Source organism: Hydra viridissima, unplaced genomic scaffold, assembly GCF_058129835.1.
Source record: "Hydra viridissima isolate aposymbiotic clone 2 unplaced genomic scaffold, HvirCarnegie_v1 scaffold_10, whole genome shotgun sequence".
Lineage (NCBI taxonomy): Eukaryota > Metazoa > Cnidaria > Hydrozoa > Anthoathecata > Hydridae > Hydra > Hydra viridissima.
This window is the reverse complement of record NW_028324309.1, coordinates 8,035,950-8,054,464: the sequence shown is the minus strand read 5'-3', so window position 1 is coordinate 8,054,464 and position 18,515 is coordinate 8,035,950. Positions and strand designations below refer to the sequence as shown.

Sequence of the window (18,515 nt, the reverse complement as noted above, 5' to 3'; positions counted from 1 at the left end):
TTTATAATAACGGCAACCCTGCAAATGTAGGTTTTTTGAATGATTATAATTGATGGTGTCAATACAGTTAAAGTTAGTGCAATTGCGACGCTGCTGCTAGACGATTTCTGAAATGTATAAAAGGGTATTCAGGGTATTATATCTGTCTTGATTTAACAAACTGATTGTTTCTGTTCTTAAATGAGGGCCCAAAAGCATAATGATTTTCTTTTGTTAAACTATCAACAATATCTAATCACACCGCATCTGACTTCGAAATTACAGTTCAAAAATTTTTTTACTTTCAATTATATTTGAAGATTAACTGAGAAGACCCACAGTTGTCCACTTTTTCTACTTTTCTATGAAAACTGTTTTCCTGATAGGTCAAATTCTTACTGAGCCACAATACATGTTATTCATCTTCTGATATGTAGGTGAAATTCTTACTGAGCCACAAGTTATTCGTTTGTAACCAAGAAAACCATTTGGACATCTGTTGTTTTTCACTCCGTTTCACTTCGGCTATAAGACAATACAAAAACAATATTTTGGGGATTTTCTTATGCTGTATAGTTCTTCTTATATGTTACAGTTTCGTTAGTCAGTCTTTTAACATTATGCTAATTCTGACTAGAAACAATCTGATATTTGGTCTGATTCTGGTTCTTGGCAGCTGATGTTGTCTTTAGACACAAAATCTTTTAGTTTTAACAAGTCTTTAAATTTTGAAACAGAGAGGGGTAAAGGCTGTATTGGTTCGCTTTGGATGATTAGATAATTCAACTACATAGGTAGTTTGATTTACGATCAGATGCTCTGAATCTGTCGGGGAGTAAAAGGTATAGAACTGGAGGGTCCTGTGTAATTTTCCCTGTACATGACAAGGTGAGGATGATCCTTGAATTTCTTTAACCAAACGATAATGGAAAGAAGAGACTGCCAAAAAATATAACTTTAAAAATTTGTAAATTTTAGATACATGCCCATTGTCATATGATGACATTGTATGGCTCTGATTTGGTAAGTGCAGAACATTCATTCAGTCTGCTGGTGTTTCTTCTAAAAACTTTTGATTCAGATTGTCGTATCCTATTGCAAATAGGAATGTCCTCAAAATGGAAAATCACTCTGCTTTCTAAAGTAGATAGTACAAGAAATGCAAGCTATGTCTAACACACGAATCATAAAACAATTTAGTTCGTATCACTTCTTAAGGCAGCTGATTTATAAAATAATCATAGAGCAATATTCACATGATATTTATAGATAGTGAAATTCTATTTATGCTAAACCTTCCTTTTTGCTCCGGCGACACCGAGCTCGAGAAACAGAAATGAAAGGCAAAATGATGCACCTTGTTTATCTTTGGTTTTCAACGAATTGAAAAGGGAAATCATCCTTGCCAAATCAACTTCGGAAAATATTTCAGCAACTTACAGTAACAAAATGGCCCTGTAGCATGGTTTTTCAACTGTTCATCTCGAAAAACTCTATTTCGCTCAATAAGTTGCTTTTTCTTCGGCTTTTCTGTGACATTTAGTTTAACGACAACGTCCGCCATATTTTTGAAGAATGTTGCTAGCTGGTCACAGGACTTTTTGCTAGATTTTCATCGGTTTGTACAGGAGTGACTTGGAAAGCTGTAACGTCCCTGTAAACATCGGACAGGGGTTGTTATTCCAATGCAGACTATTTTAAACACCTCGATTGTTTTTGACGACGGTGGTTTTTCGCTGGTAAATTGTGAAATGTAGTAAGTTAGTAAAGGGTGTTTTTTTTAGAGGTATAGAACTTTTAATTGCAATAAAACAACGATGGATTATTCGATTGACAAGAATTTTTTTTTATTAGAAAGATAATCTTGTGGCATTACATTTTAAATATAATTTCTGGCATATGACCGCCACGGCTGGCTCGGATGTAGTCCAATCTGGACGTCCAATTTTCGATGACTTTTTCCAACATTTGTGGCCGTATATCGGCAATAACACGGCGAATGTTGTCTTCCAAATGGTCAAGCGTTTGTGGCTTATCCGCATAGACCAATGACTTTACATAGCCCCACAGAAAGTAGTCTAGCGGTGTTAAATCACAAGATCTTGGAGGCCAATTCACAGGTCCAAAACGTGAAATTAGGCGGTCACCAAACGTGTCTTTCAATAAATCGATTGTGGCACGAGCTGTGTGACATGTTGCGCCGTCTTGTTGAAACCACAGCTCCTGGATATCATGGTTGTTCAATTCAGGAATGAAAAAGTTTGTAATCATGGCTCTATACCTATCACCATTCACTGTAACGTTCTGGCCATCATCATTTTTGAAGAAGTACGGACCAATGATTCCACCAGCCCATAAAGCGCACCAAACAGTCATTTTTTCTGGATGTAATGGTGTTTTGACATACACTTGAGGATTATCTTCACTCCAAATGCGGCAGTTTTGTTTGTTGACGTAACCATTCAACCAGAAGTGCGCTTCATCGCTAAAGAAAATTCGCTTATGAAAATCGGGAACAACGGCAATCTCGTTTTGGGCCCATTCGACGAATCTACGCCTTGCTTGATGATCGTTTGGCTTTAATTCTTGCACGAGTTGGATTTTGTAAGCACGCATACCAAGATCCTTCCGCAAAATCTTCCATACAGTGGATGGACACAGATCCAATTCCTGTGCTCGATGGCGGATAGACTCATTCGGGTCTTCCGCAATGCTATGCTCTACAGTAGCAATAGCTTCTTCTGTACGCACCGTACGGCGTCTCTGGGGATGCAAGTTATCAATAAGAGTAAACGTGGTGCAAAAACGTTCCATGGTTAATCGAATTAACTGCTCTGATGGATGATTTTGTCGAGGATAAAATGGACGTAGAGCGCGATACGTATTCCGCACAGAACCATTATTTTCGAAATAAAATTGAACTATTTGCAAGCGTTGTTCAGGCGTGAGTCTATTCATGATGAATTGCCAAACCAAACTGAGAATAAATCACTTGTCACCTGTTAAATCGGTCGCCATCTTGAACAGTAATGCCAACTTAAAGTTCTATATCTCTAAAAAAAACACCCTTTACATCACATGATAAATGGGACACAAACGTAGAAATTTGTAAGATTGGTCAACTGTGGCTTTTAGCCCGTGTAGTCTTCATATATTGCAGACTATGTTCAAAGAAAAAATGGAAGTTTATAATGATAAGATTTGGTACTTACGTTAATGACCATAATAAAGGTATAATTATTCCCTATAACGTTGTTCGGTGTTGTTTATTTCATTTGATTTATATGAACAATTTGTTTGCTTTTATAAACATTAAAAAATATATATCGATAGGGAAATTAATGAAAGTGGAGCATAGGGAAAAATTAAAACACGAATAAAGCAACATTACAAGTCTTTATTTTTCCATAATATTAAAAATGCACTGAAAAGTAAATTTCAAGAAACAAGGTTCTTGACATGAAGGAATTTACCACTTATAAAAAGACTCAATTACTTAGTTTCTAGGATTTTTATCTTTTCTATCTTTTTTGTGATATGCTTTTGGTTTGGTATGTTTTAACAAGATAATATTGAAAAAAAAAAAAAAAAAAAAAAAACCTCACATGATTTTCTTTTTATCTCACTTTCTAATTATTAGTTATAAATATTTTTCTCAAAGCTAAAAGAACCAAAACAAAAAAAAAAAAAAAAAGTTAATAAAATATTGCAGAGTAAAAAAAAACCTTAAGATTTTATTTATCAATAAACCTAACAAAAATTTTATCAATAAAATATTTTTTCAACTTTCCAAACCTTTTTTCCAAAAGAAAAAAAAGGAAAAGTAGGTTGTAAAATCTCACTAATATTTATGTATAATGAATATTCTAATAAGTTTAACAGAGCGAAGTTTTAATTTTAAGTTCCATCGATTTGGTTTCTGCTTCATTCTATTTGGTTTGCAGTTTTCACATCGTCGCGGCAAACTGGGCAAGTTCTATTCGACTAAAATAAATCAAACAAATTATGAATAAGTAATGAATTTGATTAAATTAAAATAAAGTCATATAAATGAATATTTTTTTCAACGTTGAGCCTTTGCATCAAAATAAATAGCAATAAATAACCTTACCCTCAACCATTTGTCGATACATTTGGAGTGAAAGTCGTGAGAACAAGGTAACCTACGAAGTTTTTCTCTGTTAACATATTCGCTCATGCAAACAACGCATTTGCTATTCGTCTCTTTAGCTGTACCACTACTGAAGCGGAATGACGGGATTGCGTCTAATTCTAAACAAAATGAAAACCAAGAACAAATAATCCTAAAATTTCTGACTAAAATACGCTACGATATTTATCTGAAAAATATGCTACGATATTTTATCTGAACTAATTCACGAGCCTTTCATACCACCAACTTTTTTTGTCAAAATTTAACACAAAAAAAAAGAAATAAATATCCTCAAACTTTCGGATAAAACAATAGAAAAATTCTTAGAAACACAAGACCTGCTATTTTTTAAACATAAATGTATTTTTTGGTCACTATCACTAATTATTCTAAATAAATTCAGTTTAATATAGAATAGACAGTGAAGCTCGATTATATATACTTCTCACGTATCATCGCTGATTTAGTCTATAATTGCATCATATACTTTTCATGACCCTCTTAATACTTATTAAATGTTAAAATTGCAATAATTTTTATATATAATCTAATATTTATTTTTATCTTTTATAGCATTAGTCATACGTCATTTTACTTCCTCTATTTAATTTAAAACATTTATTTAAAACATTTATGCAGACCTGTTTTTGATAAACCACGCGATTTAGCAGGGCCAATCCTTTCAGTGAGGTCCCACAAAGCCTAATATTAAAGAGGATTTTAAAAATCTTAAAAAGAAACTATTCTAAAGTCACTCTAAAACACAGGAATTTTTTTACCTCAAAATCCTCATTCTGAAGATGATGCAAACGAGGCGGAGGAACACGACTCCAAATACTATCCCTTTTAAAATATTAAGATGTAAAAGCATGAAACAGTAGTCATATTTTTTGAAAATACAAAATTGTTTATAAGATTTGAAGAATATAGAAATCGGATTGCTAAAACGAAGCTTTATACTTAATTTTTAAATAATTTAAATGTGAAAGTTCTTACATAAGGAAATCATTTGATACTAAATTGTGATCAAGAAGTCCTGGCTATAAAGAAAAAAAAAGAAAAAAAAAACATTCCAGCAAAACAAAAAGAAAAAAGATTTTTAGATAAACTAAAAGTTCTGTAGTAAAAACTGTCCTTTTTTTTTTTTATCTATACACACATACTTACACACACATACTTACATATACATATATACATATATACATATATACATATATATATACATACATACATACATACATACATACATACATACATACATACATACATACATACATACATACATATATATATATATATATGTATATATATACTTACAGGAAATATAGGAGGATCGTTCAGAGGAGCACGAAGGTAGTCCAAGTTGCGGGGGCGCATCTCACGTACAAACTCAACATCAACACTCTAAAAGTTAAAAGTCTAATTACTTTTTTAAATTTATTGATATACGCAATAATATTCCATGAAAATGTGCTGTTTAAAAAATCACCACCTGATAAAATATAGAACTAATGTACATAGTTTTTAATATATAATGTTTGTTCTAACCATCAACATTTCATTTATACTTAAAAGACATAAGTTTGTACTTTACTTGCTATATCTTTTTGTTAATGGAAAAACCAAATGTTGATGCATAGTGTGTTGATTAGAGTGCTTTTTTTTCTTTTTTTTTTTAATAGAGAGAATTAAGGACAAGAAAAAAAATTTGAAAAAATGTTCAATCATATTTGTTTTCAATTTTTTTTACTTTCAAACCATACTTTTCTTCTGAAATGAGATAAAAGAATTCTTTTAAAATTAATAGTTTAACTAATATATAAATCTCAAACTAAAAATAAAACTCAGTATTTAAAAAACAATAAAATTTAATTACAAAATTTTCAAGATTTTGTCCCATAAAAAAAAATTTCAGAAAAAAAATTTTCTGAATTGTGCAATGTTTATGAAGAGAAAATTTCATTCCAAAGTTTATAAAATCATTCAAAAGGATTACTATAGTTGAGTTAATACTCAATAAAATATTTCAAATTGTAAAACTTACTGAACTCACTTCAGGTTCTTCTAAATTTAGTCTTAGGTTGTCAACTAAAGTGTCGTCGCGCCTTCTCATACGAGAAGTTCTATTGCAAAGATTTGAATAACGTAAAGAACTTATGCTATATTGAATTCTCTCCAGACGCTCACGAGCTTGTTGATTGATACGACATGCTTGCTCAATCCGTTCTCTGTTTCTTTGACGCATGGCATAAAATCTTTCTTGAAAAAGTGAAGTATCGACATCATGTATAGCTGTTGCAGAGTGACGAGTATTCTTTGAAATAAAAAAGTTGAAATACATACATACTTTATAAAATATACAGCATATAACTAACATGTAGCTTATAACTCTAGTTGCTACATTTTTTTTCTAATAACTCATATTATTCAATTGCATTCAATTGCAATTACACTACAATTATAACTATTTAATATTTAATTGTGTTATCAAATATACTACACAACGATTTTCACTGAGAACAACCATTATTGGTATAATCTGTAAGGTTGTCAAAATTGACAAAAACTAGGATAATTATTGGATAATTTAATTCAGAATAATATTTAACAAAATAAAGAGAATTAGCATTCAAGCAAAGTCACTGATGCTTTGCTCTGACTTTGTTTGGATGCTAATTACAATTTACATTGTTATAATTTGTTTTAACTGCTATGTACCTATTTTTACTAGATAAGCTAAGAGCTATAATTTTCACTTAAACTATCATAATTCAACCACATTTTAGATTTGTAACATTTCTTATTTTAGTCACTTTCATTTTTACTAGACTGCTTCAAACAAAATAAATCATAACAAAAATTTTTTAAAAAAATTCACAGCTACATTTTCTTTATAAGAAGATTAACCGGCTGCTCAACATGCTTATGTCAGATCAGTTTTAAGAGGCTTTTTTTTATCAATATACTTTAAATTTATATTTGCAAATTGAAACTATATTTATAAAAAAGCTACTTAAAACTTAACAATGACCCTACTTTTGACAATGTGTATATATTTAACTTGTAAAAAGACCCCAATAAAACCTGTGGAAGTGGAGGCATAATGTTCCATTTAAATAATATAAGCTTTAAACAATATTAAATGGCCACAATATCAATGTTATTGCAAGATTTAGAACATATGTTGTTGTGTTAATGATATGTAAAGCCTGTAGCTAGCCTAACAGAATGCTTGACAATATGCAGAAAAACTTTTTCTTTGATTTCATGAATGATCTGGTATCATGTTGAGAAATTCTTTTAAGACAAAATGCATCAGATTTTAGTGAAGTAAAGAGATTAGCAGACTGATTTAAATGTTGAGTCTTTAAGGCAAAGATCTTTAAGGCTTTGTAGAGTGTAAATCTTTGTAAACTCTTGAGATCTTGTTTTCTGTAAAGACATCTTCTCAATTCAGCTAACACTGTTAGAGAGAGCCAGCCTAATCTAAATACAGAAAGTGAACTCTCATTTTTTTTTTATTGCTGCAACTGAAATCTATCAAAAACAGTAAAAAAACAGTAAAGCAAATATAAATCCTAAAATGAAGCTTCGCAAATTTTGAAGCAGGCTTTGGTATCAACTGCCTCACAGAGCTTGCTTTTCTGTAATTTGATCAACTTGCAAAACAGGAACATGTAGTAGGTTCCTTTTGTCATTCACCCTGCTCTGTAATAACCCCTGTGTTATCCATCTGGAGGTCTGAATTTTACTTGGCATTTACAGCCATTCAACAACATCACTTCTACACATTGAACTTGATCAATGATAGTTTGATGAAGTTTAGGTAATCTTGCCTTGACCAAGCTTTACCAACAAGGAATATAAAAGGAGGTCCACAATGTTAGACCTGCTCTTATGCAGCACTCCCTCTACATCAAGAAAATTTACTTTGAGGTGTAACTATAATAACACATCCCATTATCTTGCATGTGGTTTCTGCTATGAGAATGACATAGGTTTATTGCTCTACAAACCTAAGACAATTACTGACAATATTTCAGCCTTTCTTATGGTGCAAGTCAAAATGAAAGTTTGCAAATTGACTATTCTGACCCTCTAAAGCTATTCTATTATATGCAAGGGAAACTCACATAAAAATTCAAGACAATAACACATTGATTACTGGTGGCATAACATCAGTAAAATTTACAAGAAAAATTTTAAAATAAATACTGCCTTCATGAAAACAATTATTTCTTGGTGTTGCCTGCCATACTATTTACTTAACAGTAAATAATACTTTTTTACAGTGTTTACTTCTGCATTCCGTGAACAAACCTCCCATGAGCTAATTACCATGAGATATTACCAATTAATGGAATGGAAGCCTCCATGATACACTTCATCTGGCTATATAGTTTAGTATATACAACTATAAATACTCAATTATCAATCATCAAGAAACTGAAATAAAAAACAATGACAGTGTAATATATTGCAACTACAAAAGAAATGAAGAATAAGTAGCTACAAAAATTGTGAAAAAAATTCAATTAACAGAGCATATAGTTGTTACCATAAAACTCAATTTCTGCTAAATATTTTAAAAATAGCTATATTTAAATTTGCTTATACTAGCAGCAACACTGAATAATCCAGCAAGTATATGATTAGTAACAACATATTGTACATAAATAAGTAAATAGTCCAGACACTGCATATAGTTCTCAGAGGATTAAGTTAAAAGTTTTCCACAAAACCAAACAACTAATTGCTGAAAATGTTCTTTTTTTGTCATTTGCAAGAGCAATTCAACCTGCTTGCTTTTCTGAAAGAGTAACACCATCAATTACCAGCAGCTTTTAATGATAGTGCAAGAATATTAATTGCCTCTCATTTTTTAGTACAATCCATAATAGTGAAAAGCATACTTTTATCTATAAAAAAATATTTCTTCAGTGTTAAGCTAATGAAGATGAGTCAGTGTTGCAGTTAATTTTGCTGAAGTATTGAATGTGCCAATGTTCAGACTCTTTAGCTCATATTTTGGAATTTAGAGCCAAAATGTAAAAGTGATTTGTATCTACATCGCTTATCTTTTAATAATATATATGAGCTACATCAAAAATGTGACTGCTCTCCTCAGCTTCCTTTTTCCTAACTTGGTACATTTGTTGTGTAATACTTTCAGTTATTAAAATTTGGCTTTTGTATAAATGAAAAATTGCTAACTAGCCCATGACATTAAATAGATATAATAAAATGTTCTGAAAAGATTTTTCATTGTATTGTTGAAAGTCTATTTCTGGTTATTCTTTAGATTTCTAACAATTGGTTATAAAGAAACTTGTCATGAAAAATAAGTAGAAGTAATGCAATTTATGTTATAAGGGGTCTAAATAACATTCAATCAATAATTAAATACCATACATTATTAATATCTTATATGTTAGCATCATAAATTATTATCTTAATATCTTAATATTAGTATTAAAGTAATATCCAAATATTGGATAGAATTTGATTGGTAACTAGACATCATTTTGAGCACTGGTGATGTATCAACATAGAATTAACCAAAGAATCAATATTTGAGGGAAACTTTAAATTTCATAAGCTTTTTTTTTATTTATTTATCAAATCTTACAATTTAAAAAGCCTGTTCATTTAATTCTGAAAAATTTTTTATTTTTAAAAACACATAGTAGAACTGTATATGCTTTCTCAGTAATACATTAGTGACTAAGGACTTTGAAATATAAAAACTAATAAAGGTTAAAAACCAAAAACCCAAATTTAAATAAATAACCTATGTAAAAAAAAAACAGTACTTAAGTCATGGTCCTCAAAGCAGAAGTGCTAATACAATCTTATCTCACAAAATAAATCTTCTGACTTCATAAAAGGACAAAATGATAATGAGCTTTAATAAAAGTAGAAAAGAGAAATTTATGTCTAATTATGCCATAATTTAAAATGAAGTATAATACTTCTTTTTTTTAATTAACTAAAATTTACTTGAAGTTGTTACTGCTACTTGTGGGTGTCACAGACACTCAAATATTTGTGACATTCACAAATAACAGTAAAATCTTAGTTAATGTAATGAAAAAACAATACTTCCAATTAAAATATTCATAAATAATGTTCAAAATTCACAGATTTTTTCATAATGGAGTAATTATAAAAATTTGAAAACCTCTAGAAATTTTAATAAATTCTTGACTTAATCTTGTAATAGTACCAATACAACATATATGTAAACAACATTTCTCTAAATCTTTAGTTTTAAAAATTTAATTTTCTACACACTAAATAAAAATACTTCAATTAATGAAATACTGAAAACTCTTTATCTATTTTAGGACTTGCATGAAAACTCTTTATCTATTTTAGGACTTTCTTCAGCATCCTGCTTTGAACAATATCATGAAGACAAAAAGTGAAAAAGCTTCCAACAAATTTACTGCTGTCAAAAATGGGGTTAGTGCCTTTTGAGCTGATTCAAAAGTGCTACTTATATGGGATAAAAGTAGACAGATTCAACTGTCCTGAATTGTAAATTTTAAGATCCAACTATGAAATCCTCAGAAATAAATTGACTTTGAAATATTGAAACTACTGTTTTCATGCCTTAAAATAAAACTTTTGGACAGTTGAATGCACCTATTTTCATCCCATATAAGTGGCACTTTTGAGTCAGCTCATAAGATGCTAACCTTATTTTTGACAGCAGTGAGTTAGATGTATATTTACTTCTTATTATAAAAGAAAGATAATTGGATAAAAGTAAATTTTAATTTTTATTTTTGGTTAAACAAATAAATAATAAACAAACTGTTAAATACCATACATCATCATTAGTGGAAGACATAAGCGCATAGTAAGGAGGAGAAAAGTTTGGATCTGTTGCCATTCTCAAGGCTATTTCATGATCATCCTGCTGATCCTGCAAAATAAAGCAAATACTTTGCTCTTATTATTATAAACCATATTTTATATTAGAAATATTTCAGTGTCAGATAAGTTCTGGTCTCATATTTTAAGTTAGATTTTATAAAATATTTGCTTTTTTTAAAAGATGTGATCAGACAATCACGGAGAGAAAAATTTGAACATTTTACTGCAGCACAATGTCAAAAGAATAAACATTTAAGATATCGCAAGTTTAAAGAGAGTATTTGAATATAATTTTAAAAGCTGATGAATGAAGAGGATAAAAGATGAATAATTTTAAGTGGTGTCATACAGTGTTCACTGTTAACTTTGATGTAAAAAATTATTAAGTATAAGGAAGATAGATCTAAATCATTAACTAGCCAAGGCCAATAAAGAAATGAATTATCAACATATGATATTGAAATAACAGAGGAGGATGTAATAGGTAAGTGTTATTTTTAACTTTTACAAACTCAATCATTTTTTTCTTTATAAATCATATCATATCTTTCTATTTACACTAGCTCTTTTAACTTATTCATGAGCTATTTACTATGTGCAACATTCATGCAATGGTTGCTACTGAATACTCTTCACAAGTAGGCTTAATAACAGTATGCATAAAACAATTAGGTGCAATAAGTTTTTTTGATTATCATTTATTCAAAGTACTATAGAAGGAGAACTAATGAAAATGTTAACTGAAATTTTATTTTATTTGAATGAAAATTGTTCTTAAATAAGTTTTCAAAATATTATACAAACTTTTATGGAACAAAATAAGATTAAATAATATACCAAATGCAAGCAAAAAAACCAAAACTAGTATTTAAAATTGCCCAAAGTATATTTTTGCAACCTATGAATCTCTTACCTATTTGAAATAAGTTTTCAAGCCAAAAAAAGAGATTCAACCTTTGAATCTCTTTTTTGGGCTTGAAAACTTATTTCAAACCAATTTGGAAACATTTATGCTTTTTTATTTAAATTGATAGTAGTAATGGTAAACTCCTAATCAAAATTTTGAATAGATGGTCTACATGTTCTTATGAGTTAACTATACTTTTTAAATTCAGGTTTCAAAATAGTTTATAAGAGTAAACACCTCTTCATTTTACATGGACATATGAATTTGTTTTGACCATTTGCATTGGAGCTTTGTTCCTCATTTGTTATTTCTAATTTCATTTATTCAAAATTAAGCTTTACAGTTCTTAAATTACATTCTTACAATTTGCTAACTATAGAATTTGAAATCAGATAGATGATAAGATTTTCTAATAATCTTGATTTACTAAGTAAATCAAGATCCTCAAAGTCATTTCACAATTGAGATTTTGTTTTATAGTTTGATCGTTTGGTTTTTTGTTGGGTTTTTTAATGATTTTTAACTTGGTAATTTTTATTTAACTGTCAGCTTTATGCTGCATTGTTCTTAGTATATATTTTATCAAAACGTTAATATAATTACTATACATAAAACTTAAATATTTGTGATGTATTCATATGCGCATATTGTTTTAAAATGAACCATAATCTACTAAAGAGACTTACTGAGTCAACTTTACCTTTCAATTAATCAACTCAGCATGCTAAAGTTTACAAACAACAATCACTAAACTGTTTTTGCGTTGCAACTCCATACTACTTATAAAAGTTATTCACTAGTGCACATTTAATTAGAAAAATACATGGGGTTGAAAACATTTAGTTTTAAATTTTTTCATTTTATTAAAAGCCTATTAAATACTTGTTATTATGCAAATGTTAAGAACCGAGTATATGTCAACCAATTTTCAATTTCTTTTTATGATAATGATGTCCCAATTCTAGATTATATGTAAATGTCTTCATCAGTCTTAAAAAAAAACTAGAGAAAAAAAGTCATGAAATTCAAAGATCTATACTTGCTAGAGCAGAATTAATATGTATCAGGTAATTACAGCAGTATTAGATTAATGGATTTTATCAATCCAGGTTTATCAAAAGCAATATTTGAAGCAAATGTAAATGTATTATTTACACACAAAAAATTTAAAATGCTTACATCAACAACCAAAACAGAATCATCACTGATTGGCTCTGGTACATTAACATTACTGTTTTCCAACATGTTGTTTGTGATAAGAGGTCCATCTGTAACTACAGCACGAGAAGAACGACGCCTCCGCAACCGATGCAAAAGATTTGGTCGCATAAAATGCATTCGCTCACGTGACTGTTCTAATCGATGGCGAAATTGCTCTAAGTCTGATAAAACATTTATAAAAGAATTTGCTGAATCTTCATCATCATCATGATGCAGAGCTCTAAAAAAACAAGTGAAACAAGTTTTAGCCAAAAATAATTACTTAATATTGGTAATTAAGGTGGCCCCTAGAAATGAAAAATTAAAATCATTTTATGGCACTTATGCAGTCTGTTCCATTAATGAAAACTAAAATGTCAAACTAAAAATTATTACTAAAATACTAATGAGTGTTTAAGGACTTACATATTTAAATGGCAGGAAACAAATAAAAAATATTTTTTGAAATAATAATTATATAAATTGTAAGTAACATATGAACTTAGTAAATGACAATTTAAATATAGAAAGTTCATTATCCTATCTTATATTGTGACCAGAAAGTTTATAAGAGGCAAAATTTTTATGATACCAGTCTAGTTTTTTGATGATAAAACTGTCAAAGCAAAAAATTGAAATTTTTTTTTTTAAATCAATTAGAGTTAGAATTTCTTTATTTATTGGCACTTTTTATGTGCATGCGGGACACTTCCCTCTCTCCTATTGATAACTGACCAATTATTACCAATTTTTTACTGAATAAATGCAAATAAATGGCCATTAAATTTAAAAAAGTTGCTTTGTTTCAGATGAACTATTAAATATTCTTTGAAACAATCAATGACAAATCAAATGTGCTAAAATTTTGACCAAATGGGCAAGAAACCTATGCCTGAGAGAATTAAATAGCAAATTGTTGTTTTAGATAACAAGCAAAACAATCTAATGTTGCTATAGCAAGATTAGTGTTTCAGAGGGCTGTGTTCAAAATACATTAAAAAAGTTTAAAGAAAGTAAGACAGTCAAAGATACTCCAAGGTCTGATAGGCCTTTAAAGTTAACTGAAATAGACAAAAATATCATTAAACTTCACTTACAAAACACATTAAACATCAATTACAATTCAAAAAATTAAGCCACTAAAGTCATGATTCTTATAGTTAATTTTGTATCTTTTACTTTAACAGTTCACTGTCATGGTCAGACTTGACAGCCTATCAACATTTTCATGAACATAACAGCCCATCTACATTTTGATTGCATAAACATTTGATAGCCCATCTACATTTTCATTGCATGAACACTTGACAGCCCATCTACATTTTCATTGCATGAACGTTTTTGGGAGAGGAAATAAAGGCTACATCCAACCATGGAAAATTATTACAAACAGACCTGAGTAAGATGTCACTCTTATTCAGGAACAAGTAATTGAAACAGAAACTTCAATTTTCGATTCAAGTTGTTAGTGATTATCACAATCACCTTATTCAAGGTATGACTTATTGATTGATGATCATTTACACATTCAAATTACAGAAAAAATTAAAGTGTTTGCCAGGAGCAAGAAATAGATGAAAAAGATGCATAATGGCCTCAGTCCAAGTAATAATTGTCAAGTTGCTTTTTAATATGCACTTGCAAACACTCAATTCAACTTTAGTCCTTGGACCATATAGAAATAAGTTGAAAACAGCATAACCATTGTAATAGTTGCTTATAGTAACTAGAGGCAAGTAGGTAAAATAGCTTCAGATAAAAGAGATAAACTAGTCATTATTTGCTGTACAATAAATACAATCAGTGTCCACACACCACTATTAATTAAAAATTTCCCGGGATTTCGGGAATGTAATAAAAAAAGTAAAGATAAATAGGGATTAAGCCATAAACTTATTTGTACATCATAAAGCGTTTAGTAAATATTGTCTGGTAAAATACTTTAGAATTAGATTGTTCTATCTGCTTTTTTTAAATTATAGGAATTTATTAACAAAAGTTTTAATTAGCAATTAGTAATAAAAACAAAAAAATTTAAAAATTATATAATTAATATTATCAGTTTAATTATGAAACATAAATAAAAAAATGACGCTTTAATTATAAAAAATGATAGGAATAAAACATTTTCATTAAGAAAAATTGAAAGTTAAATTTTCACAACAACAAAAAAATCAGATAGAACCCAATAATTTTTATGTGACAAAATGTATGCGTGATTCTCAAAAGTTCTTTAACTACGGTTTAAATTAATGAAGTTTTCAAAATACAGAAGGTTTATTCAATAAATAAAAATTTTTATAATTATTCAAAGTGGTAATCGTTTTCACAGTAACAAATTCAGTTAAAATTATAGATCTGATAAAGAAACATAAGTTGAAATAGTTTAAGAACTTTAGAACTTTAAAAAAAAAAACCTACAACCTATAAGGGTAGAAAGTGAAACTTCTAAAATTCAAAAAGAAAGGTCATTATTTGAAAGTGGTGCCACAAGAGGTAATCACCTTCAAAAAGCATATGATTATATACTATTTATACAGCCAACAAGTGTGGAGTCCGAGCAAGCAATCTCAGCGGCTGGGTTTTTATGCTTAAAAAATTGAACATGATTAAACAACGAAATGATTGATGCTTTCAGTTTTTTAAGGTGGTACTTTCAAAAATAAATGAAATTCATGTATATTTATTTATATTCATATTATTTTTAATTATTATTTCTATTTATATTGTGTTATCTTTTTAATGTATTGTTTTAAAATTTAAATTACTTAGGTTCATTAGTAAATGAATTATTTTAGTTAACTAAAAAATGAAATATGATTAATTTATTGATAATATAATTATATTATCAATAAATTAATCATTTTTTATTTTTTAGTTAACTAAAATAGTATAACTATATTATCAATAAATTAATCATTTTTCATTTTTAAATTAACTAAAATAGTTCATTTACTAATGAACCTAAGTAATTTAAATTTTAAAACAATACATTAAAAAGATAACACAACATAATATAATTATATTATCAATAAATTAATAATTTTTCAGTGTTTGAAAAGTACTTCATTCTTCATATACTTTACCGCCAATGATTGTTTCTGTTTTTCATAAAATCCCGGGATCTCCCGCGGATAAATTTCTCAATCCTGAAATCCAATTGAGAATATCTGGAATTTTGCCATCCCTATGCATAATGACAAACAGCTATAAACAGTTTCATTTTTCTAAGCAAGTGCAATGATAGAAACAGGAAAATTTGAAATATCTTTTAAAGATGTATTAATTGTGATCAGCATAATTTTAACAAGAAAGTGGTTGGTCTCTTACTTGATCTACAGGGTGGATATACTAAATCATTACTTCCTATGTGAATGAGACATAAAGGTGGTATAAGAGACTTGCACTAAATCAATAAGGGGATAAAGTTTAGATTTGTTCTCCAAATCTAAACTTTATCCACTTATGAATGAATCATCATCCTGCTGAAACCATTTCAAATCATAACATTTTAAAGATAAAAAGAAGTTCAAACTTTGTATTAATAAAAGTGTTTGAATAGTTCTCTTAAAAAAGAGTTTCAAAAAATCATTCATTATTCTTAAAAAATAATTGCTCAGTAAAGAAAAAAATACAGTTAAGTTTATATAATTGTTTTTTTAAAAAAGATCTCTGTAAGAGCATAGCCAATAGATTGTAGCAAGTGCATATTAGGGGAATAAAATATTTATTAGCTTTTATAAATTTTTAAGACAAATACAATCTTAAACTGGAAATAAAAATATCATATGACAAAAAAAAAATTTTTTAGACACCATAATTCCATTTAACCCTTTTTTTAAAGTTTTCTAACCAAAAATTTATGAAGATGATAACTATGGAAATGGTAATATAAAGGTAAAACTACAGTTAAAAATTTTATTATAGGTTAATTAAAAAATAAAAAAAAAACATAGAAAAGACAGCAATTTTTCTTTAAAGAAAAATTAAAGATTTTTTGATGATTTGTTAAGAAAATGGTCACAAACCTTGGTGTGCCATTTGACTGTGCACCCTCTGAGTCAGAAGCAGCAGTACTTTCATCATGTGAATCAATCTCTGTTAAATCAATAAAGTTATTTGAAATAGCACGCCTCTTTGAGCCTTTCTCATCATAAGATGCAGCTGGATTGTTTTTATGCAGGTCACATGAATCATAACTACGCTTACGCTGTACACTAGATTCTGGATGTGGTTCATGTTTAATCAAATCAGGAATAGAAAAATTATAGATTGGTTTTGGATGAAAGTTAAGGTTGGTAACTTCAATTATATCATCATCATGTGAATGAGGAGATGAGCCACTACTGCTTGTATCTATATCAGCTTGGACTTCTCCATTTTGACAAAATTTTCTACGCATATTTTTATTCTGAAAGTGTTGGTATTCTATGAACAACAACAACAAAAATTAACTTTAATGATTATCTATGAACTTAGATATTATTAGTGTATTGTGTGTATTGTTGATTTATGTAAAGATATATGTATGCAAAAAAAAAAAAAAAAATCTAAAGTCATGAAATTAATACAATGCTAATTAAAAGATTTATTTGTTATTGAATTATAAATGCAACACAAAAAAGGTACTTCATATAATTAAAACTTTTTATAATTTCTATAAGGACTGAAGTAAATACATTTGTAATTTTTTTATTTAAAAAGAATATCTTTACTAAATTTGTATAACTATTCATGACTATATACATTTGGGTAGGTATATTCCTATTACATACTACATATTCATTTATAATTCTAGATCTAGATTGTCTGAGGCTTTATATTTATCATCATAAAAAAAAAATAAAAAAAAACCAAAGTTAACTCATTTTGTTTTTATTTTATCTTAACTAAAAACTAAAGCCAGTAAGTATTTTTTATAATGATAAGCGTAGTAACAATTTCATTCTTTAGGGTAAAAATGTATATGTAATTTTTACTAGTGATCTTTCTAATTGTAAATGAAACTTCTGATTTTAAATGATCTTTCCGATTATATATGATCTTTTTGATTACAAGTAAAAACATAATACAATAATAAAGTGAGATACAACAACTAAACATAAATTACTTAGGGCGAATAATAGTCTGAACGTAGAACTTTTATACCTAATGCAATCCCTTAAGTGAAAAAAAAAACGCTTTTAGTATTCTTAGGTACGTAACGGTGGATATAAACAGTGTTTTTAAAACCAGAGCTGGCCAATCATTATTTAAAATGGTTCAGAAAAATGGAGTAAAGAGAGGGGGAGGGGGGGGGGGAGAAAGGGAAGTAGGGGAGAGAGAGGAGAAGCGAGGAAAGATCATCGCCCGTCCTCTCTCTCCCCTTCCACAAATTTATCAAATTTATGAACT

The 18,515-nt window shown here is 28.8% G+C and overlaps 1 protein-coding gene across 2 annotated transcripts; it reads right to left on the bottom strand.

Annotated features, from left to right (window-relative positions):
• Nucleotides 1–3,826: 3,826 nt before the first annotated feature.
• On the bottom strand, nt 3,827–17,557 carry LOC145182129 (uncharacterized). Of its 2 annotated transcripts, none has more exons than XM_090101225.1 (10): nt 17,150–17,557; nt 13,101–13,362; nt 10,968–11,063; nt 6,177–6,446; nt 5,450–5,536; nt 5,129–5,172; nt 4,912–4,975; nt 4,774–4,834; nt 4,091–4,251; nt 3,827–3,963 (listed from the first exon to the last, which is right to left on the bottom strand). In XM_090101225.1, exons 1-10 carry the CDS (start codon nt 17,521–17,523, stop codon nt 3,904–3,906), a joined length of 1,479 nt encoding a protein of 492 aa, XP_089957351.1. In that variant the 5' UTR covers nt 17,524–17,557; the 3' UTR covers nt 3,827–3,903. The 2 variants fall into 2 exon arrangements, with proteins under 2 accessions (XP_089957351.1, XP_089957352.1); XM_090101226.1 differs by having other exon boundaries at nt 6,186–6,446.
• Between the last annotated feature and the right edge of the window lie 958 nt (nt 17,558–18,515).

Coding starts and splice junctions, on each gene's coding strand:
- LOC145182129 (XM_090101225.1), bottom strand. CDS start 17,523: ATGCGTAGAAAATTTTGTCAAAATGGAGAAGTCCAAGCTGATATAGAT. Junction 4,835..4,911: donor TTCAGAATGAGGATTTTGAG/GTAAAAAAATTC, acceptor CTTTAATATTAG/GCTTTGTGGGACCTCACTGA. Junction 3,964..4,090: donor GTATCGACAAATGGTTGAGG/GTAAGGTTATTT, acceptor GATTTATTTTAG/TCGAATAGAACTTGCCCAGT.